The 25,613-nt window shown below is 43.3% G+C and overlaps 1 protein-coding gene across 4 annotated transcripts in view; it reads right to left on the bottom strand.

Moving 5' to 3' along the window:
- Itpr1 (inositol 1,4,5-trisphosphate receptor, type 1) overlaps positions 1–25,613 on the bottom strand; it is a 323,105-nt gene that overhangs the window by 189,923 nt on the left and 107,569 nt on the right. For all 4 annotated transcript variants that reach the window (XM_063285577.1, NM_001007235.2, NM_001270597.1 and 1 more), the window contains exons 5-10: positions 18,008–18,123; positions 7,550–7,636; positions 5,195–5,353; positions 2,930–3,028; positions 1,329–1,412; positions 1,080–1,226 (exon numbers count right to left, since the gene is read on the bottom strand). In XM_063285577.1, coding sequence (XP_063141647.1) covers positions 1,080–1,226; positions 1,329–1,412; positions 2,930–3,028; positions 5,195–5,353; positions 7,550–7,636; positions 18,008–18,123 — 692 coding nt within the window. The remainder of the gene's footprint in view (positions 1–1,079; positions 1,227–1,328; positions 1,413–2,929; positions 3,029–5,194; positions 5,354–7,549; positions 7,637–18,007; positions 18,124–25,613) is intronic.

The following is a 25,613-nucleotide window of genomic DNA, read 5'->3' as shown; positions in this document are numbered from 1 at the left end:
ACTTTCGCTATTGCTTTGTGACACGATTCATCCAGGGTCTTTTCAGTGGATTGGGACCACTCATTGCCATTTAGGAACTTTTAATCCTCAGCCCACCAGTTCATCCTCCCTTACTAAAACCTCCAGAGCATGCAGAACACCTCTCCTATCATCCCAAACCTCCAGAACATAAGGAACACCCATCCTGGCACCTAGGCCCTCCTGCTGAGGATACCTTCTATCTGGATGCTTGCTGCTTTCCATTCTGATTTATTTTTTGAGAATTTCATGCTTGAGTATTGAAATTACATGATTTCTCTCCTCTCTTCTCAAATTCATGGCCTTGTCTATTTTAAGTCTATTATTATTATTATTATTATTATTATTATTATATTTTATTGTTATAATTAAGCTGATGAGTTAATTCCATGTTGCTCATAGATATAAATGCTTACGGCTAACCACGTAGGACTAGATAACCTATCAGTGGAGAAGACTGATTCTCCCTCTCATAGCTCTTCATCAAGGGGTAGGGTCATGTGAAATCCCCACCCCCACCCCCAAAGGTATGTCAGCTGCTGGGGGTGTTTCTTCAGTTCTTGTTTAGGTAAACATATTGTTGAGATTTCATGAGTGCAGCTTACCCGGCATATACAGACACATACACACACACACACACACACACACACACACACACACACACACACACACACAAAACGAGCAAGAGAAAGGAAAGAGAAGAAAAAAACAAAAGAGGAAGGGGGAAGGTAAGAAAAGCCATTTCTGGTGGCTCGGGGAAAGAATATGTAGCTGTTATCTTTCGCCATCAGACCACGCAACATCGACCTGGTACATCATGGTGTGTTTGCTTCCCTGGGCCATGTCTACTTATTTTTATGAATATTTGGTTTGATTTAGAAACACAGCTGCAGAGAGGTTTAAATCTGAACCCCCACCAACGACCCCCGACACACACACACGCACACACACGCACGCACACACACACGCGCACGCACGCACACACACACACACACACACACACACACACACACACACACACACACAGTCGCTTCCCTCACCTCTCCCGGCTGACTCCTTACCTCCACTTCCCACAGGGCTTTGGAGCTGGTGGCCGACGTGGCTGACTGTCTGCCGGTTGTCCTCAGGAAGACGTGCTGCTTCTTCCTGTGCTCATCGCACGTGAGAAACTTCTCTTGCTCAGCATGGAAGAGTCTTACCACATCACCCTGTACGTCCACGCGAGATGGAAGGAAGGGGGAAATGGGTTTGAAAACAAAGCCAGCCTGCTACTCTGAGAAGAGCCAAGCCCCAGAGAGAATCACACTTACTCCTTTTAGAATGTCATCTTTGTTATCACTCCATTTCATGAAAAGCACTATTTTCCAGCTTGTGTTACAGTTGACGGAGTTGACCTAGAAAGCAAATGAAAGTTAATTTTTCACATAGCTCCTAGAGTAACTATGTCGTACAAAGCTGCTCGCTGCAGCCAGTAAGGCCAGCTGGGCTTCAGGACAAACATCTTGTTATACATAGTTCAGAGAGCTATAACGTCCCCTGCCTACCCGTGTGTCTGAAGGCAGGGTCCCCAGCTGGTGGAGCTGTGTAGGCAGAGTCTGGAACCTTTAAGTGGAGGGACCTAGCTGCAGGAAGTTGGACTCTAGAGAAGAAGGCCTTGAGGTGGAGAGCCTGGCCTGGCTTCCTGTCAGCTTCCTGTTCTGTGGAGGTACGCACAGCCTAACTGTTCAAGCTGCTGTCCCCTCCCATCCCGTGTGTTCCCCACCAGGCCTCTTAGCCATGATAAACCTTAAATTGCTGTTCTATCAGGTACTTTGTCGAGGCGATGAGAATACCCAAGACATCCTGAAGAAAGAACCTGAAAAGTCACGTGAGGAGGAAGAAATGCTGGGTTACACATAGTCCATCTGCGCCCATCACTACACATGCTCCAAATCTGACCCGACGCTTCAAGTCCTGCTTTCCTCCTGTCCCTTATGGAATGCTATGCTTCTTTCCTCTACGTTTCTAGTTCTTCAGCCACAAATGTAAAGGTCAAATGAAATAAGTAAAGTCTTTATACAGTGGAACGAGATACTGCAGCAAGAGTGAGTCCAGTGCATACATCTGAAAACGCCAATGGTCATCATCAACGGCAAGAGCTTCTTAGTGCAACCACTGTCTCCAGGCACCACCTCACGCACTCCTCAGCAGCACCCTGAGGAGCTGCTGTACCCTTCCCTCGTACTGGGAACTGATGCACAGAGAGAGTAAGTGACTCATCTGCAGTCCCAGAGTTCGGGGACCGCAGACTGAGATTCCTAATTCACATCTCTCGCCATCCAGATCTCACGTCCTCTTCATGAGACAGATATCGTAAGAGATCTAGGATTCTGTGTCTGTAACTGCCCAGTGAGAGGGATGGCAGATGGACAGATAAAAATAAGATACTGTGGTAAGGCTACACATGACCTGGAGGTTTCCTGGGAATTACAATAAGACACCTTCCTTTGGGAGTCAAATTGAAAACATGTGTTTCTCCAGCTAGGAAAAAAATGGCAGAAGTAGCATTTTCAGGCTTAACAAGTTGGAGAATAATTCTTCCATGACGCACAGTTTATCAAGCTCGCCATACACTCACAGACCTGCAAAACCTCATGCCGGCCAATTGTGGGCCTTGGGCTCTTCCCGTGAAAAATTGGCAGTATCCTGAGTTACTGCTAGAGTCATATGCAGAAAACACAAATGTATGAACACACAAACACACACACACACACACACACACATACACACACACACTCTCTCTCTTTCTTTCTCTCTCTCTTTCTTTCTCTCTCCCTCCCTCCCTCCCTCCCTCCCTCCCTCCCACAAGGCCTGCTTCTGTGGTGCAACCCTCATCCATATACCGGGATATTGGCTTTTCAAATGTCCTTACCTCATTGCAGCCCGGGTTATCCACCAGCTGATGGCTGCTGGCATGTAGCGGCTGCCCAGCATTGACAGGGTTCAAAACTACCTTGTCACCTATGACCACCTGGAAAGAAAGGAGCAACATGGCGTTTTAGGGGACAGATTGAGAGCTTACAGGTACTGCTCCATGGTTCTGGGAGGCCCATCACAGCACTTTTAAGGCTTGACCTGTACAGACATGGTTTGTATTCTGAAAGGAGGCTGAGCCTGATTATACTTTGATACTTTGTGAGCACTAAAAGAAAGGTTTTTGTATTTAGTTGAGATACTTATATAAGTAAGCTCAATTCAGTTTGGGGAAAAGCAAGCAAGGGAGTATTTGAGTTATCTTTCTGTTTGAAAGAATGAAGCCATTGTTAATGTTTCTAAAACACTGATCTTCAAAATGTGACTATGACAGAAGGAAATCTATTTCCTAGATTAGATTACTATATTAAATTACTATATGTATTATGTGTGTGTGTGTGTATATATACATGTAACAGTTGACAGTTTTTACATTTTAAGGTTTATTTTTATACTGTGTGTATGTGTGAGTGCCCACCTTATCTGTATGTATACTATGTGTGTTCTGAAGTTCCTGTGGAGGCCAGAAGAGGGCTTCGGATTACCTGCAACTGAAATAATAGACATTTCCAGACTGCTGAACCATCTCTCCAGCCCCCAGAAAGACAGCAGAATATAATAGTGTATAACTAAACAAATATGTCTGCCCAGAAAACCGTACCTACCCTTATGTGTAACACAGCCTCATGGTTTATATTTCAGTCCACTATTTGAACTGATACCTGTAAGCCACTGAAGTATGAATGGGTCAATCCCTACAGGAATGAGGAAAATTATTTTTAAAAAGATAATTACTCATATTATACTCTCAACTACATCACAGAGTAACAGATTAAATGACAGAAAAGTAAAGATTCGCTGAAAACAAAACTTTGAACCAGGTACGTGTGTGTGTGTGTGTGTGTGTGTGTGTGTGTGTGTGTGTGTGTGTGTGTTGTATATGTGTATGTTGTATGTGAGCAAGTTTGTGTATGTGCATGTGGAGGCTAGAGAAGGATGTAGAATCAAGGATGCATCATTCTCTACCTTATGTCCCTGAGACAGGTTCTCTCAGCTCACCTAAGGTCTACTTACTGAGACTGGCTGGCTAGTGAGTGGTCCCAACCCCCTCCCCCTCAGATTTGCCTATTCTGCTCTCCCAATGCTTGGATTCTTTAACATGAGGAAGCCTGTCTTTTATGTGAACACTGGGGAATTGACCTCAGGCCCTCAGGCTTGCACAGCAAGCTATTTCCTCAGCCCTGCATTTGCTTTTTACGGTGGAAGTACAAAGAAAGGAAGCAAGAGATGTTTGTCTCTCCATGAGGTAAAACCTGAGTATTTTGAGAATGATAGATTTTGGAAGATTATTACCAAAATAAATAAGTAAATCAATAAATCAATCAATCAATAAATCAATAAATAAATAAATAAATAAATAAATAAATAAATAAATAAGTCAAAACCTAGTTTTAAGTAAAGGGTAGGTAAGTATTTCCAGAACACTTCATGCTGCTTAAGGTGCCAACTTCCCTTTAGTTTTTTTTTTTTTATAAAGTATCTATTTTAGAACCTTAACAAGGTCAAGTACATAGCTGATAGCATTTAAACATATTCACCATTAAGTATGTGCCCACGTAATGACTGACTAATTTAACTTACAAATATCAGAGGTGTTCTCGGTTGCCTTGAGAAAGGGATTCCTGTGGCTCAGTATTGTCTAGAATCCCAGGCCAGGGGGCTTTCTGCAGTTGCAGGGGGCAATGGAGACACTGCCTACCTACTGACACAGGAAGACGGGGTGAGCACACAATCCCATTGCCTACTAAGGCTGTTTCTTTTCCACTTTCCATCCCTCAGTATTTCCAAAATAGCATTTCTGTTGCCCTCATGGAAATGGAATGGCAAGGGATCCTTAACCGGGGTATTAATTCGAGATGGATGTTTTTGTGGTAAAATGACTGAGGTAATAGGACTTTTTTCAGAGGCCCAGTAGGAAAAACATAGGGACTGTATTTAGGTCACACTTCACTCCTCATTTCCTTGTTTCCCAAACACTAGTTTCCATGGCGATCTGATCTCTTCCTATGCCTGTGGCTTCAATTCTAAACCTTTGCTGCTTGAGTCTCAAGCACGAAGGCAGCTGGCAGTGGTGTGAGTGCTTTCCAGGGGAGGCTCCACTTACACTGTCTCCGATGGAGCGGAGCTTGTAGAACGGCTGAATGTAAAACCAAGACCCTTCATTTCCAGCCTCATCCAACGTCACTCTCATGGCGTTCTTCTCCAGCAGGGCAGGAAGCCTCTTATTCACAGTTAAGTATTTATTGCTTTTCAAATGTAGGAGCTAAAAATCCAACAAGAGAATGAGATATGAGCCGGCCTGTGAATTCTTTGCCCTAGCTCTCTTCGTCAAGTAAATACTGTAACAGCCTGAGAAGCAGGAGAAACACAACATGCCCAGTACTGGAAACAACAAGGAAAGGAACAGTGAATGGAGGCAGAGAAGAGGGCCGGGGAGAAGGAAAGATTGTCTTTTTCAAGAGAGATACTACAGAAGCCAACAATTCTATCATCTGAGCTGCTAGAGAGACGTGGCATCACCCTGTGGACAGTGGCTCAGGGACTGTAGTCTACGAAGGCACTGATACCAGTGGGGAATGGAGTTTTGTCACTGTGTGTGAGTCTGATTTAAAAGGCAGTTCCGTCAGGGGACTGCCATTCCCTGTGAAGGACACCCGAGCATCCACCTTCACTGACTACTCTAAGCACTCCAATCTTCGCTTTAGGATGCTGATTTCATGAATCATGAAGGAGGAACGATCCAGATGGGAAAGAGTTTGTCTAATAAACTGGACCAGTGAGCACTATCAAGGTTTCCCACGTTGGTGGGAAAAGAGAAACACAAACTCAAGACTTCTCAGACCCTAGAGGGGGAAGGCCAGGTTGTGACTCCATTGCTGTCGCCACATCTCCTGTTCATAAGAGCACCTTTACGAGGCCCACAGATCTACTGACACGGCTGCTGAGAGTGAAGGAATAACTGTATAATTTGTGAATTCTGGATGGCCTATGACCAAGATGAACAGGAGACAATAGTGTCTTCCCAGGCCCTTGCTGCTCCCTCAGTGATTGACCTCCGGTATTTAATGGCTCACCTTCCCACAGGTGAGTTCCAAAACCTGAGACCAGAACTAAAAATGAGATTACTTAAACCCATCCTGAAAGCAGATGGTTCATTCACTGGTTTGGCATGTCTTTCTTGAAACCTCACAGGACTGGAATGTATTGGCTGCCAGTACCCACTACGTACTTCTTTAATCCTCAGTTGCAGCCAGTTCTCCAGTGTAACTGAGTATCTCCTACTCGGAGCCTCAGAGTACTGGCCTTGCTTGATAACGGGATAGAACTTCAAAGGGGCACATGGGATTGATAAGCTAATCTTGCAGTAACTTTTAAGTGCTATAAATAAGGCCAAGCCTAAGTAAGAAATTAATAAAATATCATTAGCCAGGAATGATGGCCCCCATACCTACAATCTTAGCACTCAGGAGGCCAAGGCAGGAAGAGGACCCAATGCTAGCCTGGGCCATACAGAAAGATCAAGGCAAGCCTGGGCAACTTAGCAAGACTCTAGTCAACTTTTAAATGCCCTATTTAAAAAAAAAAATCACAAAAGGATATCTTTACCCATTTTTAGTAGTTGTTTCCCCATATTTATGGTTAGCACTGTTTTACACACAATAGCAGTAAAAACAGGAAGAAATTCATTCCTAATTAGAAGTTTACAAGGTTAGCAGCACCTTCTGGGAAAGACTTGTGGAAGCCTTGTTTGGACTGTGTTGTCTCCACAGCAAGTTCAAAGGTACAGAAGATGACAGGTGAAGCAAATGACTCTAAAATATGACAGCTGTGACATACTTCTGATTAATAAAAAATTATTTAAAAGGATATATATCATTACAGTTTTGTGAAGGTGCCTGGGTCTTTACATGCCCATAACACCAATGCTTGTAGAGTAGAGGAAAAACAATCAAGAATTGAGAGTCAACTCAGCCACATGGTGAGCATAAGACCAGTTTGAGCTGCATGAAACCTTGCACATATATACATATGTACGTGCATACATACATATGTCTGTGTGTACACACAACTGTTTTTATTTTCCCTGGTAAGCAGCTCCTTAAACAAAAGCTAAAACGTACAGAGCATTCAATTTTCACCAAACACGAGAACTCCCTAACATTGTAAGTGGGGCAAAACCATAACAAGTAGTGTCCTCTTCAGCCATCAAGCTTCCCATCTAAACCATCTGCATACAGGTGATCAGCAGGCTGAGGAAGAAAATGCCTACACCACGCATGACCCAATAGCATGAGCAAGGGATATTCTGAGAAACACAAGGAGGCTGTGCTTTGTTGTTTGGTTGTAAAGAAGCTGCTATTGCCAAACGAATGGAGCCTGTATCACGCATTTGCTTGCTCAGTTTTTTTTCTTTCTTTCTCATGTGTCAGCTCCAGAAGAAAAGTGCAGCTGTGCCTACCTGGATCACGTTGCCATACTGGATGACCGTCCCCAGCAATTTCCTGTTTTCTGTCTCATTCTGCTTCTTTTCCAAGTCTGCAGCATGCTGTGACATTGACAAGGAAGACCAGTCACAAAGAGCAAATAGTTTCATTCCTCTGCAGCAGCCACAGTGATCCAAACCACACAAACCAATCCCTGGGTACAGCCTAAGGCTCTACAAATGAGCCAGGAGCCCGAGAAGCTCATCTCCCAGCTTAGCTCTGTCCTCGGACTCAGTTTTCAGGGCTTTGGGGGCTTTGTTATTATGAGCTTGGAAGTCATGGGCACCTGCTTATAAGGTACTAGTCAAGAGCATATATACATATTTTAACAACGGAGTAAGGCTAGAAAGGGTTTTGCATTCCTCTTGTGATTTGACAATGTTCTTTAAAGCTTTGGGAAGAAATACAACTGAATTGAAAAACTGATCTTGGGCAGCATGTGGTTTGGGAACTTTAGTTTATTATGAAACATCTGTGAGCTTGTTTCCTTATTTGTAAAACCAGGATAAAAATGGTACTCATACCTCATATAAATCACCTTGCATAGTGGCTACTGACTGTACCATATGCAGCCTGCTATTCACTACTGTCAGAAATTCATCATGATTTATTTAATTTTTATTTAGTTCCTTAAGAGAAAGATGATAACCCCACTTTAAAACAAGGAACATGCAATTACTATCATGCATTTACTAAATGACAGAGCTAATCCTTAAATAGGCATTTGGGTTAAACTCCAAATCTGTACAGTTACAAGTAAGGCTAAAGGGGCATTACCAGTCAAGCTGGCACATTGAGAAGGTTGGTAACGCCAACTAGAAGATCCTAGAAGGGCGCCTTGGGGCCAACATCATGAAAAGACATCTCTCATTCCTTTGTCCAAGCCATATTTTAAAAGCTATCATATATATCACAGCATGCCAACGGAAAACTGCTGACATTATGGACAAGAAGTTGACTATCATTCAAGCCCATTACCCATCCTTAAAATAGATCAAAGAAACCAGACAGGAAAGAAATTACATACAGAACCTGATGGAAGGTAACAGCCCCCAATGACCAATAATGTAAGGAGACTTCAGAAGTGTCTTTGCCATGTTTGTTCCCTTAGAGATTCACCCCTTTTCTTCAGGCAAGATACTACCAGATGCCAGTGGGTTCCCTTTCTCAGGTAACATACCTTCATCTTTACAGGACTTTGGGGACATCATGTTAAAGTCCCTACACAGAAACTTTATCATCTGACCAGGTCACTATATGTTAGTAAAACTCAAGGGACCTCACAAACATCAGCAAACTACCATAAATACTGCAGAAGATGAATGATAGACATAAGCATTCAATAATTTTTCATTTTAATTGACTTTTTATTTATGTAGCACTAGGGATAAATAAGACCCAGGGTCTCGTACATGCTAGGTAAATGCTATTACCTCTGAGTTACCTCATCTCCAGTCTTTCAATAAAATAATTGTGGTGGCGTGGATAGGAATGACTCCCATAGGCTCTTAGATTTGAAAGCTTGGGCATTTGGGACTGGTGCTACTAGACAGGTAGTAGTGGCCTTCATAGAGCAGCTGTGGCCTGGTTTGAGGAAGTGTGTCACTGGGGGAATGGGCTTTGGGTTTTCAAGAGCCCAAGCCAGGCTTTGTGTGTGTGTGTGTCTATGTCTCTGTGTGTGTGTGTGTGTGTGTGTCTGTCTCTGTCTCTCTCTGTGTCCCCATCCCCCCCCCCCGATTGCTTGCTGCCTGTAATCCATATGTAGAACTTCTCCAGTACAATGTCTGCCTATGTGTCACCATGTTTTCCAAAATGATATTTGACTAAACCTACAAACTTTAAGTAAGGCCCAATTAACTTTTATTTTATAAGAGTTACTGTGGTCATGGCGTCTCTATACAGACTAAGACTTCACACGACTAAGACAATTATTAGGGACAATATTCTAAAATTAAGAAACGTCTTGAAAATAATTTTAAAACAAGACTTAGGTGGGCCGGGCCAAAATCTTAACCATTCCTTCAAGTTCATGGTCTTCCCTAGCTCTACCCGTGTGGTGCATGTGATTTAGAAAGGAAGCAATCTGAATTCACAAGCCCGACAATGATGCGTAGGAAGATAATGACCTGCCTATCGTATCGGGGAATCCCTACTGCACATAACCATGTGCGTAGCAGCACTAACGAAGAGGGGCCCCTTCGGCCATGTCTCTCCCTCTCTTTTTGAGTTATATACCAGTCTTCTACTCTCGCTAATACAAAGATGAAGCCACAGAACTCTACTCATTTCCAGAGATAGTGCCTTGCAGACAGTACAGCAACACTCAGTATCCATGATGCCCTCTGTACAAAAGATCTCTCACTCTTTCGTCCCAGATGTACTGAAAAGGCTATCATATATATCACAGCATGCCAGCCTTAACCTCCCCAGCCTTGTTCTCCCGATAGCTACCCTGTATCCATATACCCTAGAGCTCTCTCTAATCCCCACTGGGAGTCTCCCAAACAAAACAGCAGACTGGATTCATTTGGAATCAGAGGTTATACTTCGTACACAGTGATTTGTTTTTTTCTACTAAGCTGTTCTCAGCTAATTATGAGTAGAAATTCAAGAGGGAAAAATGTCATAGGAAGAAAAATCAATGAATTCAGGAAAATAAAATAACACTTTCCCAAAGAAAGGAAATACAGCTTTTCTATGCCCAAAACATGCTACTGGTTATGTTCATGCCGACAGAATTCTTGAGTAACACTTCTTGGCCTCACATGATTTTGAGATGGAAATTTCTCATGAACCTTTGCTTAGTCCCAAGAAATTCCAAACACCCCAGTTAAGACCTAAGGGCCTAAAAATATTAAGACCCCTTGTTGGCTGGTCTCATGTCAACTTGACACACAAACTAGAGCTATCACAGAGAAAGGAGCTTCCCTTGAGGAAATGCCTCCATAAGAACCAGCTGTAAGGCATTTCTTGATTAGTCATTGATGGGGAAGAGCCCAGCCCATCGTGGGGTTCCATCACTGGGGCCTGCCTTCTGTAAAAAAAAAAAAAAAAAAAAAAAAACAGGCTCTGAAAGCCAGGGGGAGCAAGCCAGTAGTGAGCAGCACCCCTTCATGGCCTCTGTATCAGCTCTTGCCTCCAGATTCATGCCTTGCTTGAGTTCCTGCCCTGACTTCCCTGACTTACCCTGACTTCCTTTGGTGGTGAACAGCAATATGGAAGTGTAAGCTGAATAAACCCTTTTCCCTCCCAACTTGCTTTCGTTATAACAGTAGAAACCCTAACTAAGACAGTCTCTTCCTCTGTTGAGTGGGCACAAATCAGGGTCAAACTGATCATTCAGATGATACTATTTACAACAGAAATTAATTACAAAGCACTGGATCTGGAGAGCAAGGATGGTTGCCTAAAATAAAGGAGAAACCAAACAGAAAGTAGATGGAGAATAGAGGCCAAGGCTTCCCTTAAGGACACCTGGAAGATCACAGTCACAAGTTTGTCAGACTATGAGTCACATCTCTTTTATTTCTGCACACTGCACTCGGATGATGGTGCGTGGCCATCAGAACTGAACAAACACAGAAAGCAGTAACTTATGCACCATCCCGTGAGCTCGCTTCTATAGCCTCTTATCATGTAAGGAAAGAAATCTCCAACTCGCCCCTTACTAATGGCCTGAGTATAAAATATGTTTGTTCAGTGCAGGGACTGGGAGATGCCTTAGTTGGGAAAGGGCTTGCCAGAGAGCATGAAGACTGGAGTGGTCACCCCCAAAGCCAGGCAGGATGGCATGGATTGTAATTCCATTGCAGGAGGTAGGAAGACAGGGACAGGTGCCTGGTTTTATCTGGTCAAGCAAGACTCTGTCACAAAAACAAAGAAACAACAACAACCAAAAAAAAAACAAAAAACAAAAAAACCAAAAAAACCCAACATAGTCCTGGCTTCGGAAGATCACCATCCAAGGTTAACTTGCAGCCTTTACACACATAACACAATTACACATGTGACTGAACTCACATACCAGAACACATCCACACACACAGAATAAATGAAACTCATTAAAGTTCATGCATTGATCCTTAAATAATTCTCCTTGCAAGACAAAATCTATTTTTGGGGTTTTTTTGTTTTGTTTTGTTTTTTAAATCATGATTTTTAGGTTCAAAAGGCAACATGATATGTAGCTTAGAAAGTAGCCAGTAAACAGTCAACTGACACAACTGTTCTAAGGATAACGGGGTGCAGGGTGGAATGCCTCTCGATGGAAGTGACTTTACTCAAAAACTTTACTTCTAGGAGTTTATTTTTCTTAGACAACCTCACAAAAGCACAGTTATATACTCTCTGTGTGTGTGTGTGTGTGTGTGTGTGTGTGATATCTCCCTGCCCAGGATCTTGACTAAGTCTCCCTTCTTCCCCTGCCCACTGGGAATGGTTATCTAAAATTTCAATATTATCACACAACAAAGTAACCTTGTAGCCATTAAAAGTGAACAGAAAATCTTCTGTTTACTCACAACAAAGTGAGAACCACAGAAACATCACTGCGATTGGAGTGTGAAAACCTCCCTGTGCGGGGAGCAGCGAACCCAGATGATGAAGATCCCATTAGCCTTCATCAAGTCATAGTCAGGATCCCGGGAGGTAACGGCCTTCACTTTCCCCACCCATGTTTACTCTGGAATTCTTTTCCTACAGTGCCCATTTGTCTGATTCCTCAAACTACATCTTTTTTGTGTCTCAGGAGGCTTAGATAGTTTTAAAAGCCATGTAAATATTTTTTGTTTTCTTTCAAGATCTCACCAAGAGCAATCCCTACTATTCATTTCTCTTACACAGTGGGGTAGGGAGCATTTTTAATTTCTAAGGACAAAGTATTCCATCCCACAGTTCCTGGGCCGGTGACATTACCATGTGCCCTAAAAGAGATCAAGGTCAATTCTGATATAGTCACCTATTATTTTATTTCAGAAATAAAGTAAGCATTATTAAATTGACACTGAAAGGTTATAAAGGTAAGGTCACTGAGCTCTCAATGAGGCAACAGCAAACTGAGTTAAAGATCCAGAAAAAACAGCTACTCCTGGGTTTGAAAAAAAAAACAAAAACAAAAAACAATAAAAACCTATCATTTCTGTTTAGCTTAGGTCAAATAACTTAATGGCATGCTCAATTCTCAAAATCCACACAGTGCGCACACCCATTTCAAAGTCACGGGCAAACTACTCTCAGGAACCATTACTAGAGCCTTTATAACTAAGGTTGTGATATGAAGGTGAAGTTAACTCATTTGGCCAGGAGACTTCTGGGAAATTGGTACCTAAAGAGTCAAAATCCAGCCTCTGTTGGAGAAGTGAGCACACAGGAAGCAGCCACTAGATGTCATTCTCCTTCAGAGGGTTATGCAAATTGCTTACCCCTGTCACAAGGACATTGAGTGGTCTAGACAACAAATTCCTTAAATGGCATTAATTAAAAATAACCTGACCTCTGACTCTCGGGTGCTGCCCGGTAATTGACCAAAATAAAAATGAAAACCCGCTAGAGACCAGCCACCCGCCCCCAAAGGCAAGGAAGGCACTGACCAAAATACCACATTTTAATGACCGCACCAAAAGGGGCAGAAGATTTTGGGACAAGGGGGAGAAACTCCAACTAAGCAAGAACGGATGAACCACACAAAGTCAAGGGCAGCCATCACTCAAGACAGCAAAGCCACACCAGTCATCTCAGATCAGGACAAGGAACTGGATTTCCTTATACTTAAAAAAAAAAAACATAAATAGCATAAAGACATACTACATCTCCCACAGCTTTCTCTGTCTCTTGTCTCTTAGTCTCTGTGTCTTTCTCTCTCTCTCTCTCTCTCTCTCTCTCACACACACACACACACACACACACACACGCGCACACACACACACACACACACACAGAGAGAAAGAGAGTTGAAAGTTCTTAATCACCTTTAAGAACAGATTTTTAAAAAACAAAAATGGTGTATTTTGTTCATCCAGTTGCAGGCTGGAGCATCAGAAGGAAGTGGTGATGGAAAAACGCATAGATCACAGGTTGCCAATGACACTAAACACTCACATCTGGCTTTAGCCCAGCCATTATTCGGAGTTGCTGTGGAGCATATGCTGTGAGCCTTAACTACATTAGCTGCTGGCGTAGTTTGAAAATCGAAACATTACACACGGAAGCATAGATTTCTATCTTCACTTGTCAAGGCAGCAGCCATGTGCAGCTCTCAATGCAGCTTCCCACACAGCACAGCAGGGAGGTGGTGCTGCTCCCCTCCAGACCTGCACATAAGGAACCCTAAGAGCAGCACTGTTCTCTAGGGCCCCTTTATTCTTGTAGGCTCCCCGTTGGTCAAGAGAACTAGGAATCTGAACCCCTGCAGTAAAAAGCACAGGAGAAGAAAGAGTTCAAGATGTACTGCTAAGATCTCATACCAGAGATGCGAAGCAAGACAACTAGAGACACCTCAGGCATCCACAAAGGTAATGCCCCAGGCATCTGCACTCTAGGAGGAAGGAGAATAGAAAGATCTTCCCACCCCTTCAACCAGAAGCCCATGTTCCCATCACAGGCTTGGGGGTGGGAGGTGCTTCTGATTGGCACAATGATTGGAGAAGGAGCTGAGTAAGTGACACTCAGTGGACTAGCCAGTCCCCATGAAATGCCTGGTTCCGTCCTGTGCAACAAGGGGTCATTTCGTCCCACACAGTCTCATGGCTCCCTGAACCTTCACGTGAATTAAAATGCACTGTAATTTCCAGAATCCAGGACCCTACTCCACTTTACACCTCAGGAAAAGGCATAATTCTGCAGGCCTCCTTAGTACTATCGCCAATATGCTTTTCCAAGTAGTGCAGGTCCTGTTGAATGAAGCCAAGTACACTGTATGTTCTTCATAACAGTACCAGGAGCTGCTGGCCATCATGAAAAGTTCCATAACAAACATCAGGCTTTTCCATACCACAAGTACTACCTACCTGTCAGTTAAATCCTGCAAGCCCTGATTCTCTTGTCTCCCAGAACAGACATCACTACACGTTAAGTTAACTGTGTGATCGTTTCCCTTTCTTTCTCCTTCATCATCTATTTAAAAACTGGTATCTAGGAACCCACTGCGCATCTGCAAAGCTGTACAGTATTTTCTATGAAGAGGGAGCAATGGGCCTGTGGAGACTAAACCCAATGTGAGGAGGTCTGTAAAGATGACATAATTCCTTCAGTCGTCGACACAATCTCTACCCCCTCCCCCGCCCAGGTCTTAGCTTTTTTTATTGGATATTTCATGTATTTACATTTTAAATGTTATCCCCTTTCCTCTTCCCCCATCTTCCCCCTCCCCTTCCCCCTGCTTCTATGAAGATGCACCCACTCCCACCCACCCAGTCTCACCTCAACGCCCTGGCATTCCCCTCCACTGGGCAAAAGCCTTCACAGGACCATGGGCTTCTCCTCCTATTGATGCCAGATAATGCCATCCTCTGCTACATATGGGGTCAGAACCATGGGTCCCTCCATAGGTCCTTCACTAATTGGTGGTTTAGTCCCTGAGAGCTTTGGGGGTTCTGGGCATATACCCAAAAGATGCTCTGACATATTAAAAGGACACATGTTCCACTACGTTCATAGCAGCCTTATTTATAATAGCCAGAAGCTGGAAAGAACCCAGATGTCCTTCAACAGAGGAATGAATATAGAGAATGTGGTACATTTACACAATGGAGTACTACTCAGCTATTAAAAACAATGACTATATGAAATTCATAGGCAAATGGATGGAACTAGAAAATATCATCCTGAGTGAGGTAACCGAATCACAAAAGAACACACATGGTATGCACTCACTGATAAGTGGATATTAGCCCAAAAGCACGGAATACCCAAGAAACAATTCACAGACTATATGAAACTCGTGAAGAGGAAAAACCAAAATGTAGATGTTTCAGTCCTTCTTAGAAGGGAGAAGAAAATACTCATGGGAGGAAAAACAGGAACAAAGAGTGGAACGGGGACTGAAGAAAAGGTCATCCAGAGACAGCCACATTTGGGGATCCTTCCTATATGCATCCACCAAACCCAATCACTATTGCTGATGCCAAGAAGTGCTTGCTGACAGGAGCCTGATATGGATGTCTCCTGAGAGGCTCTGCCAGAGCCTTACTGATACAGATAAGGATACTTGCAGCCAACCATGAGACTGAGCACGGGGACCCCAATGGAAGAGTTACAGAAAAGGACTGGAAGGAGCTGAAGGGGTCTGCAACCCCTTAGGAAGAACAACAATATCAAGCAACCAGGTCTTTGCTTCTATTCTTTCTTCTGTTCTATAATTCTGGGAGATGCCTCAGACTGAGGCTTATGTGTTACTTCCCTCTTCCTCCAGGAAGCTTTCCCCGATTACTGCCGTACACACTCTTACACAGTAAAGGGTAGGCTTCTCTGTGTTGCCTGTTTATTAACTGTAAGGCAGCATTACCTCTTTTTTTCTTTATTCTTAAGAAGCTAGGAAGCGTCTATAAGGTTAAGGCTCTGACACAATTCTGCCTCTGGTACTTAGTATAACACTCAGTCAGCTGGTGTTCCTCAAGAGCCTCCTCTAGTCCAGACACCATGAGAGAAGCTACTAACAAGCATGCACAAGAGAGCAGATGCCCCTGTCCTTGTATGGCTGCCATTTTAATGAATGACAAATAATTAAGGAACTTATTAAACATAATTGCAGACTATAATCAGCACTGAGAAGGACATAAACAGGAAGCTTAAGTGGAAAAAGCAGGCACTATCTGACGAGTGTGTAGAACACTCTGTTGAGAGGCCAGTGAAGCCGAGGAGTGGAATGCATGCCCTGGAGAAGGATGATCCAAAAAGGGTGATCTCTGAGTGTGAAGGTCATGTGTCTGGGATGAGTATGGGCTGCTCAATAAAATAAGGTGAATGAATCCTACTCTGATAAGAGGGCTGTACAGTAGTAGCTCAAGAGAGAAAAGTTCAGAGCCCAGGCACAGACAACCATACACATAAGACAAAGTCTGGAGCAGTGGGAGTGACTCTGTGTGTTTCACACTGGCCTCAGGATGAGCTGGTAGAAGTTAGGACTCTGAGCAGTAGATCGTGCCTGGACCAGAGAATCCTTATCATAGCATTATATGCTGAGGAAAGGAGGGCTGAGGAAAGGAGCCCTTCTCCTAACTTTCACCTCCTCAAATACAGATGGTTATGATATTGCCGTACCTAAGTCAAAACAGAGCAGGCTGAGCCTAGAGACTTTGTGAGCTTCCCCAGGGCCCAGGGACCATCTTCACATCATGACTAAGCTGCAAGAAACATCATGTTTATGCGTTTCTCCAGTCTACTTCCCAAATACCTAGGGTCTGTGAATCCTGGCTATAGACACGAGGGACTCAGCACAAACCCAAAGTGATATAACCCATGCTCTCATGCAATTTATAGTCTAAGAAGACACACACGTGACACAGAGAAAAATAAAACAGCATGAGGAATAGAGTATTCAGTAATTCAATAATGTTACATTGGATCTCCTCCTTCTATACCTCGAAGAAGTATAGAAGGTATAGGTACCTTCTATACCTACCTTCTTCTATATCTCGAAGAGCTTCTACACAGTTTAACCTCCAGGTGTTAGGTACCAGAAGAATTACTTTATAATTTTATAGGGTGATCATCACAGAGAGGCTTAGATACCTGCTGTGTTCACACAGTACATCAGCAGTGCAGAGAGCACTTCTCTTACACACAAATTAATAAGATAAATACAATAATAATGGTCAAAATTTATTAAGGAATGGGCAAAAGTTATTAACTACATGCCTGGTGGTGTTTATAAAACATCTATGTATCCTTTAGTATGATTCTGACAACTTCCTTTTAAGGTGGACATGACCACTGTTTTCAGTTTAGATGTTCATAAACAGAGCTGGAAAATTGTTGACCAAGCTCACAATGAGTGACAGAATCAAGATTCAATTCTAGCCACCATTTTGTCTCAAGCCAACCCTGAAAAGTCGGGAAGAAGGAAGAGTGCCACTTCCCTGCAAAATATCTCAAGATGGCTGCAGTTCATCTCTCCTTAGAAATTTTTAGGAAAGCCAGGAGACTGGAGAGATCACTCTGCAGTTAAGAGCAGTGGCTGAATTAGATTCCCAGCTCACAACCATCTGGCACTCCAGTTCTAAGGGATCCAAAGCCCTGTTCTGGGCACTGCACACACAAATGTATATATAGGCAAAACACTCATACAATATCAATGATGATGACGATGATGATAATTAATTTTAAAAGCCAGTAGATAGAGTCAGAGGCTGATATAACCAACCCTTTCCCACCCTCAGCCACCATTCAGGTGACCACTCAGGACACCCCCATCACCAATACGCCACCTCCATACATACATGCAATTTGTTGAGCAGCACCGCATCTGTTGTACTGTTGGCCCCGGGCTTAGCAGCTTTCCAGAACTGCTTCTGTGCAGAATATCGATTCATAGGACATAGCTTAAAGAGGCAGTCTAGAAGGGAAACAAAAGGCAGAAGCCATTACTGGGCAGGCATATACAGTCAGCCTATGGGGGGAAAAAAGACTTTCCAGTTTTACTAAGGTGTTACAATATGCCACACATTAGTGTTGGTACAAAGCCCTTTCACAAACTTGGGTCTTAAAATTTCATTATCACCACGTGAAGCTACAGATGAGGAAACTGAGGTTTACAGATTGGTAATCAATTGTCACCAAGGCAGTTAATGGCAGTCCTGGAACCACAGGTCAAAATCCAGTGCTATTAATCTTTCCCTGTAGTTATCACCATCCACTCACGGTAGATCGCTCTAGGGCCAAAGAGGCCCCACTATATACAACAACGCATTCACTGATCTTCAGTCTTACTGATATCTTAAAATATAAGCCATGTAGCACGTAGCTATGAACGATTTATAAACACCGAGACCTTCCTCTAATTCAGATGGCTCTTTCTTCTAGAGCAAAGGCCCAACTGGGAAACACCACACCCTTAAAGCACATCAGACTAGATAAGTCACTTACTTATTCTTATCTGTTCATTAAGACAGACTCTCTCAGACCTCCAATGAATCTTTGCTGAGAGTCAATGAGTTCTCTCTGCATACTATACTTGCACATACGCCAGACCATCAAGAAACAAATATGTTAATCCTAGAAGCAAAAGGAACCTTTTGCATTTGATAGTCTCAGTATTACCATCCCAGTCCCAGACAGTCACGAGGTAGACATGAGAATGTTGAGATTCGTCTTTACCAAAAATCTGACTGTCTGCCGGCTGAAAGTAATTTTCATTGCATGTGACAGCTATTTTTATTACATAGGAGAGGTCTTTCAAGAGCAAAAGACATGGCAAGAAACACATTAAAGATGTGGCTGCTGCTTTCTGTGCCAATTATGAAAAGGGTAAGTCACGGTCATTTACAGAATCAGTGGGAAGTGACGACATCACTTCGAGAGATGGCTTTCTTACCACCATGACGTGTGCAAACTCTGCACCCACCTCCTGAATGAGCACACTACTGGTCAGGATTAAATGCTCTATCTTCTTCACAGGATCCAGGTCACATCTAGGCGGAGCCAAGATGACTTCTTTAAATAAGCATCAGGTATCTCAGTCCCTTCCCTGGCACAGGTCTCAGAAGCATTCTACCATGGGATACAGCTACGTACTTGGTGATTCTCCTATCTCATAAATAAATGAGATTATATACCTTTCCCACCATGCCTAGCTAGCCTATCACTTAAATAAATTAATAAATATCAGAAACGTCACTGGCACTGGTTTTAATATGTTTACGTATTCGTTGACAATTCATACATGTACATAATAGAGTTGATCATATTCACCCATCCCCCAACTCCTCTCAGATCCTCAATAGCCACATCCCAGCTTCATGTCCTTTCTAAAAAAGATTTTACGTGTGTATGTATATTCATACAAGTGTATTTGTACATATGCAGGGGTGTCCAGAGAAGACAGAAGAGGGCCTCAGATCCTCGGTAGCTAAAGTTTACAGCCCAACATGATTGCTGGGAATCAGGAACCACACTCGGTACCCTGGAAAAGCAGCAAGTGCTGGGAACGTTTGAGCTACCTTTACAGCTGTGCCCATGGCTCCTACAGCCTCTGCTCTGCTTTGCTTGTGTTTGGTTGGTTTTTATGATCACGGAATCTGATTAGCAGCACTCATTTTTAACATATGACTTACTTTAAGGACCAATGTGACTAACATTTTCAAGTTCCATTAATACTAAGACATAGAAAATAAAACGGCCTAATTTCTTTAAACCTCTAATGTATTTAACAGGCTTGGCACAATACATTAGCAAAAACAAAGCAAAAACAACAAAAAACCTTGACTTAAGTTGATGTGAGGAGCAGGCTGAACTCATGGTGCTAAGGGATAGAAAGCAATGGGAGGTACCATCTTATATCATTTGTGCTGGGACCAAGGCACTTAGCAAACCAGCAGGCTCTACCACACAGGCCTGAAACTCAGGTAACTTCACCTAAGGGTGAGAGCAGGAACTTAAGCTCTGTGTGATGGAAGGCTTGCCTCACTTGGATGAAATGTAGCATTGCATTGGCTGAAGTGTATTTACAACCAACTGTCAATGTAAATATAAGAGATGCTAACACACTAGTAACAGAACCAAATTAGCCTTGCTGATTTTGCCCTGTCTTCCTAGTTGCCTAGCAACAGATCCAAAGTGAAAATTAAATTAAGCATTCAAATATAATGTTAAAGTACCCTTCTGGAATTTTGCAATTCCAAGGCTCCATGGTGCCCTTTGCTATTTGGATGGCACGGCAGAGTGAAATCAGAGTTCTGCTGGGTCCCAACACCATGCTAAGTATAGAACCACTCAGATACAGGACACTCAGCAGTAGAATACATACATATAATCTACAAGGAGGGGAGGTGAACTTGTTTGTATGCATGTATGTGTATATACAGATACACATACACCCACTCGCACTGCGGTTTGGCCTCACTCCAAAAATATGCCACAAAGAAAAAAAATTATATGATAGGTGTTATTTTAGGCTTTTGAGGAATAAACTAAATTAAGCTTTCAAAAGAAATTACTTAGGAATATTCTGAGGCTTTAGCATATGCCACAATGGGTTAGGAGAGAACTCAGCTGCACTGAGGAGTTGGTTAAAATGTTTTAGGACTGAATGAGCTAGGCGCCGGAGAGAAAAGGGTTCAGGAATCTTCCATGGCTTAAGCACACCGCGCTGGTGGCGGGGCAATGAACTGTGTAATGTGTTCACCATGCAACAAGGACTTGGGGGGCACACTTAAGAGAAAAATGAGAGTACAAGTAGTCACAGACTAAGTGGAATGAAATAGAAGGGAAGAAATTAGGGTAGACCTCAGAGACTACATCAACGAATAAAGGTGAGAGTCCTTAGTCTCTACAGCACCCACCCACCCCTATGGCTAGGTCCCTAAGGGTCAGGGGCTAGGGACAGAGCAGCTAGCTGTTCGACCAAAGTGACAGATTAGTAATCCCAATGTGCTATGATCCTGGGCTCTAGAAACAATGGCTGGAGGGTTGTCTGAAGGCATTTCAAGCTCTGAGCTTCTAGACATATATTGACAAAATTAATTACTGTTTCACGTACTGCTGTGTGCAGGTACTGGGTGTTGAAAACAGAACTAGACACAGCAGCTTCTTAAAACACTATCGGTGACAGAGGCAAACTAGTCAAACAGACAAGTTGAATGAGAACAAGTTCACGGAGCTCCAAAACTAGATGAAGCAATTAACGTTTAGGAATTCGGTAGCTTTCCTGTTAGCCTTTGCTATGTGAACGGTACAGTGGGGGAGGAGAGAATTAGAGACCTGCCCTTGGACACAATCAGGAAGCATGAAGAAGCAGAGATTCCCAAAGGTTACCAGAAAAGTGTTTCCAGAACTCGGGCATCTAAAAGGTAGACCTGAAGGGCAGGAAGGAGATGTGACGGGCAGTCTCAAATGCTAACTTGATGGAATCACCTAGGAGACAAAGCCCTGGGTGTGTCTAGGAAGGAGTTTCTATGTACAGATCCTGGGGCTGAGTAAAACCGAGAAGGTCAATAGAATCCTCTTGCTGTTTCCTAGCTGCTGATGCAACAGTGATTATCCCTACACCTTCCTCACCATGACGGACTGTACCTCAAACATGAATCAACACACATCCTCCCTTTCCTAAATTGTTCCTCTTCGGTACTTTGTCACAACCGTGAGAAAAGTAATTAGGACAGGAGACAGTCTGGGGGGAAAAGCGTTCCAAGCAGAAGGCATAGAAAATACATAGGCCCTGGACTGGGAGGGAAATGATGTTTACAACATTAAAAGAACAGGAAAGAGGGTACCGGGGTGATGCCTCAGTGGGTAAGACAATTTGCTGTGCAGGAATGAAGGCCTGAGTTAGAATGTCCAGTTCTTATATTTAAAGGCATTACAGCTAGGCATGCCAATAACCCCAGCTTAGAGCGGTGAAAAAGAGTGGATCTAGGAGCACCCACATAAGAGGCTGACATATGCGGGACGGCAATGAGTTATAGGATCTTTGGCTCTAGAAGCAAGCAGAAGCTACAGCTTGCAGGGTCTGGGGCATTTGAATCCTAGAAGAGCAGTAGGAAGCCACAGAAGGCCTTAAGCAAAGACAGAAGAGCTTGGTCTGCCTTATAGAATATAGGAGCTTTCTTTTTTTTTTTAAAGTTTATTTTTCGACTGCTAGTTTTCATTATGTGTACTTGTGTGTGCCTGTGTGTCGGTGTGCATGTGTATGCAAGTGCCTGAGATGTCCAGAAGAGAGCATCAGGTCTCCTGGAGTCATAGGCGGGTGTGAGCAGCCAGGTGTGGGACCAAACTTGGCTTCTCTGTAAGAGCAGTATGCACACTTAAGCACTGGGCACATCCCCAGCTCCTGCGGAAGAGTTCTTACCCAGCACGGAGCCTATCGAGAAAGCAGAAGCCAGGCAGGAGCAAGTACTGGGGAGAGGAGCAGAAACCAGGAGTTTTATTAGGACCATATCAAGACTGGGATGTTCATAAAATATCCAGGTAGAAGTGCTGAGTGATGAACAGGTCCCACAGCAATCTAAGGCTGTCAGCAGACCAAGGTACAGAGGAACGATGAAAAGAGGGGAAGGCAAGGAAGTCAGGATTCAAAACACATCACACGACACATCAGGAACCAGGGACATCACAGCCTCTCTACTGAAATCGAGAAAAAAATACTGACTTGAGATTTACAGAACCTTGACCTTGATTAACAATTTTCATATAGATAGAATAAAGCCCTTCACTTCTCACCTCCAGAAAAGAAAAATGAAGGAAAATTTAAATTCAATATCATCTTCTACGAAACTAAAATTTATCTTCCCAAATTACAATGAAGATGAAATGAAGAGGAGGAGGGGGGAAGCTGACAGATGAAGTGAAATGAAGCCTGTGCTTCTGCAGAGGAAAACGAGAGGGAGCAGAGTGAGTTTGCAGAGCTCCAACAGGGGCTCCGGAGCTGGGGGCTGCAGACACGGAGCACGGTACAAGTTAGCTCTGAAAATGTACAGAAAAGGCCATTAGACCTTGCCATTAGACACTACCACCACTAAGCATCACATGCACTATGCACACGTACTAAGGACAACCTTGGCTTTCCTGAGGGGGCGTGTGTGTATGTATGAGGTGGGCTGGTGGGTAGGGGTGGCCACAGAAGCTCAGAAGCCCCGTACATCAACTATGGTGAAGGATTAAGAGATAGAACTAGAGATGAACTAGGCGGGTGGTGGGGTATACACAGGTGCTCATAGCCAGGGCCTTCTTCCCAGGTGGGAATCTAGAACAGGAAATGCCAATCACGGATTCCTGGGCCAACTGTGGTCTATTTCAGCCCACCTGTGTATGGCTCACAGGCTAAGAAGAGTTTTACTTTTTCACAAAATTGGAAACAAAACACATGGTAGTTTATAACATAAAATTATGTCAAATTCAAATTTCAATGTCCATAGAGAAGATGAATGACTCTCACCAATAAAAACATTTTAGAAACATTTGTTCTCTTGTTATATAATATCCTGAGTTCTGCCTATTGAACTGCAAAGCATTAAACATTTCCCATCTCAAGGTTGGCAAGAAGGCTAAGTGGGTAAAGGCATTTGCTACACAAGCCCAATGACCTGAGTCTAAAGCCTAGAACCCAGGTTAGGGTGGGAAGGAGAGACTCAACCCCTGGGCATTATTCTCTGACCTGCACACTCACAATAAATAAACGAAGTAGTGAAGTAGTAAAATATTGATTTATTACTTTAAAAAATATTTCCTGTCTCGTCCTTTACTAGAAATATATGCTGACCTTAGACTTGAGGCTCCTGAGAATATGGGGAAAGCTCTGGAGAGATGCCTTACTTTAGTCTCTCAAGAGAAAGGTGGCTTGCTATTTAGTAATATGTGAGTGTAAGTAACCACTCACACACCCTACCAATTCATGCGCTCGCTCCCCTATCTACAGGCTAATTAGCTCCCTCTGGCTCTTCCTATCTTATCCTCAGAGACAACCAAGATGGCAGATGTGGGATTACCTCCTGATGCTACACAGAGGTATTTGACAAGTGAGGAAAGCAACTGAGAAAACAGAATACAGAGAATGGATGGAGAAAGCCACCACAGGACAGGAAAGACTGGAATCTACCATCCTAAACATGCATGAGGCCTTACCCCGGGACAAAGGAAAGGAATTTAAAGTGAGGAACTTGGCATAGAATGACAATGCAGTTTTTAAACACAGGAAGTTTTGGAAACTAGGTTAAGAGACTTTCTCCAAAAGTAAAAGCAGGGAGGAGAAAAGGAACTACAGAGAAAACCCACAGCTCTGACACCTGAGGATTTCAGAATGAGATGCTGGAAGTGCAGAAATTATCGGAGAAAACATCCTGAAACTGAAGAAGTCTTTCTAGGTTGGAAAAAAAAAAAAACCTCACCACACCCCTACATATGGTTAGAATTCAGAATTTTCACACACAGTGGAAATTTTTTAGACTGGTGGGAAAAAGGAGAAGATAGTTGAGTCTTTTAGTAGAAGTGGGAGGGCCATCATCAGCTCTAAAACAATAACATTACAAGTAATAATAATAGCATCAAACATTTCATATGAACTATCCTGGGACTCCATTCCAACACAATACTGGCTTCAAACCACTGACTTAGAATGATTCTCAACCCAGGATTCTGACTGTACAAAATAACCAAGAGGGCTTAGAGCCAAGTTTCCCACCAGTTAGGAAGGTGCTGAATATGCTCTACCCAAGGGTGGAGAAGACTTTTTCTGTCTGTCTCTCTGTGTGGAGGTATACACGCATGAGTGCAGGTATCCGAAGAGGCCAGGAGAGGGACTCCTGGGATTTCCCTTTCCCTGACAAGTGTCCGTGTAGGAGGAGATCTAGGGAGCAGCACACAGTACTCACACTGGCTCTCAGTGCTAGCTGGGAAGTAACCTAACGTTTGCACCCACCATCAGTGATCTCAGGGGACAAAGCAGCTAAAACAGTGCTGCTGTGCCTTGGAAGAAGCAGTGCCCTCTCCCTCAGTGCCTGCCTACAGTTTGTTACAAGGACCTGAGGTTGACTGAGTTTGATTCACTTCATGCCCCATCCACTGGTTGAGTTGATTTGACATAGAGTCTTCTAAAATTTGTAATCCTTAGAAACTAACTCATGTGACCAGTAAGATAAGTGTTTCGGTTTGCCTGGAGTTATCTGTATTTTGATGCTAATTCCACTGCCCCACGGACTCTGGTGACTTTCACCAGAACCTCCTCTCCATTTAATTTGTAAAATACAGGTGAGCACCGATACAGGATAGAACGAGGCCTGTCATTGGATGAGAAGGAAGGATGGGCGGGAGAAAAGTTTGAGGGAAGAGGAGGAGAGGAGAGAGTAGTCGCGGGACAACATGGAGGCTGAAGTTAAGATTCCACGCTGCACCTTT

The sequence above is a fragment of the Rattus norvegicus genome, chromosome 4 (genome assembly GCF_036323735.1).
Source record: "Rattus norvegicus strain BN/NHsdMcwi chromosome 4, GRCr8, whole genome shotgun sequence".
Lineage (NCBI taxonomy): Eukaryota > Metazoa > Chordata > Mammalia > Rodentia > Muridae > Rattus > Rattus norvegicus.
This window is presented reverse-complemented; position numbering and strand designations above follow the sequence as displayed.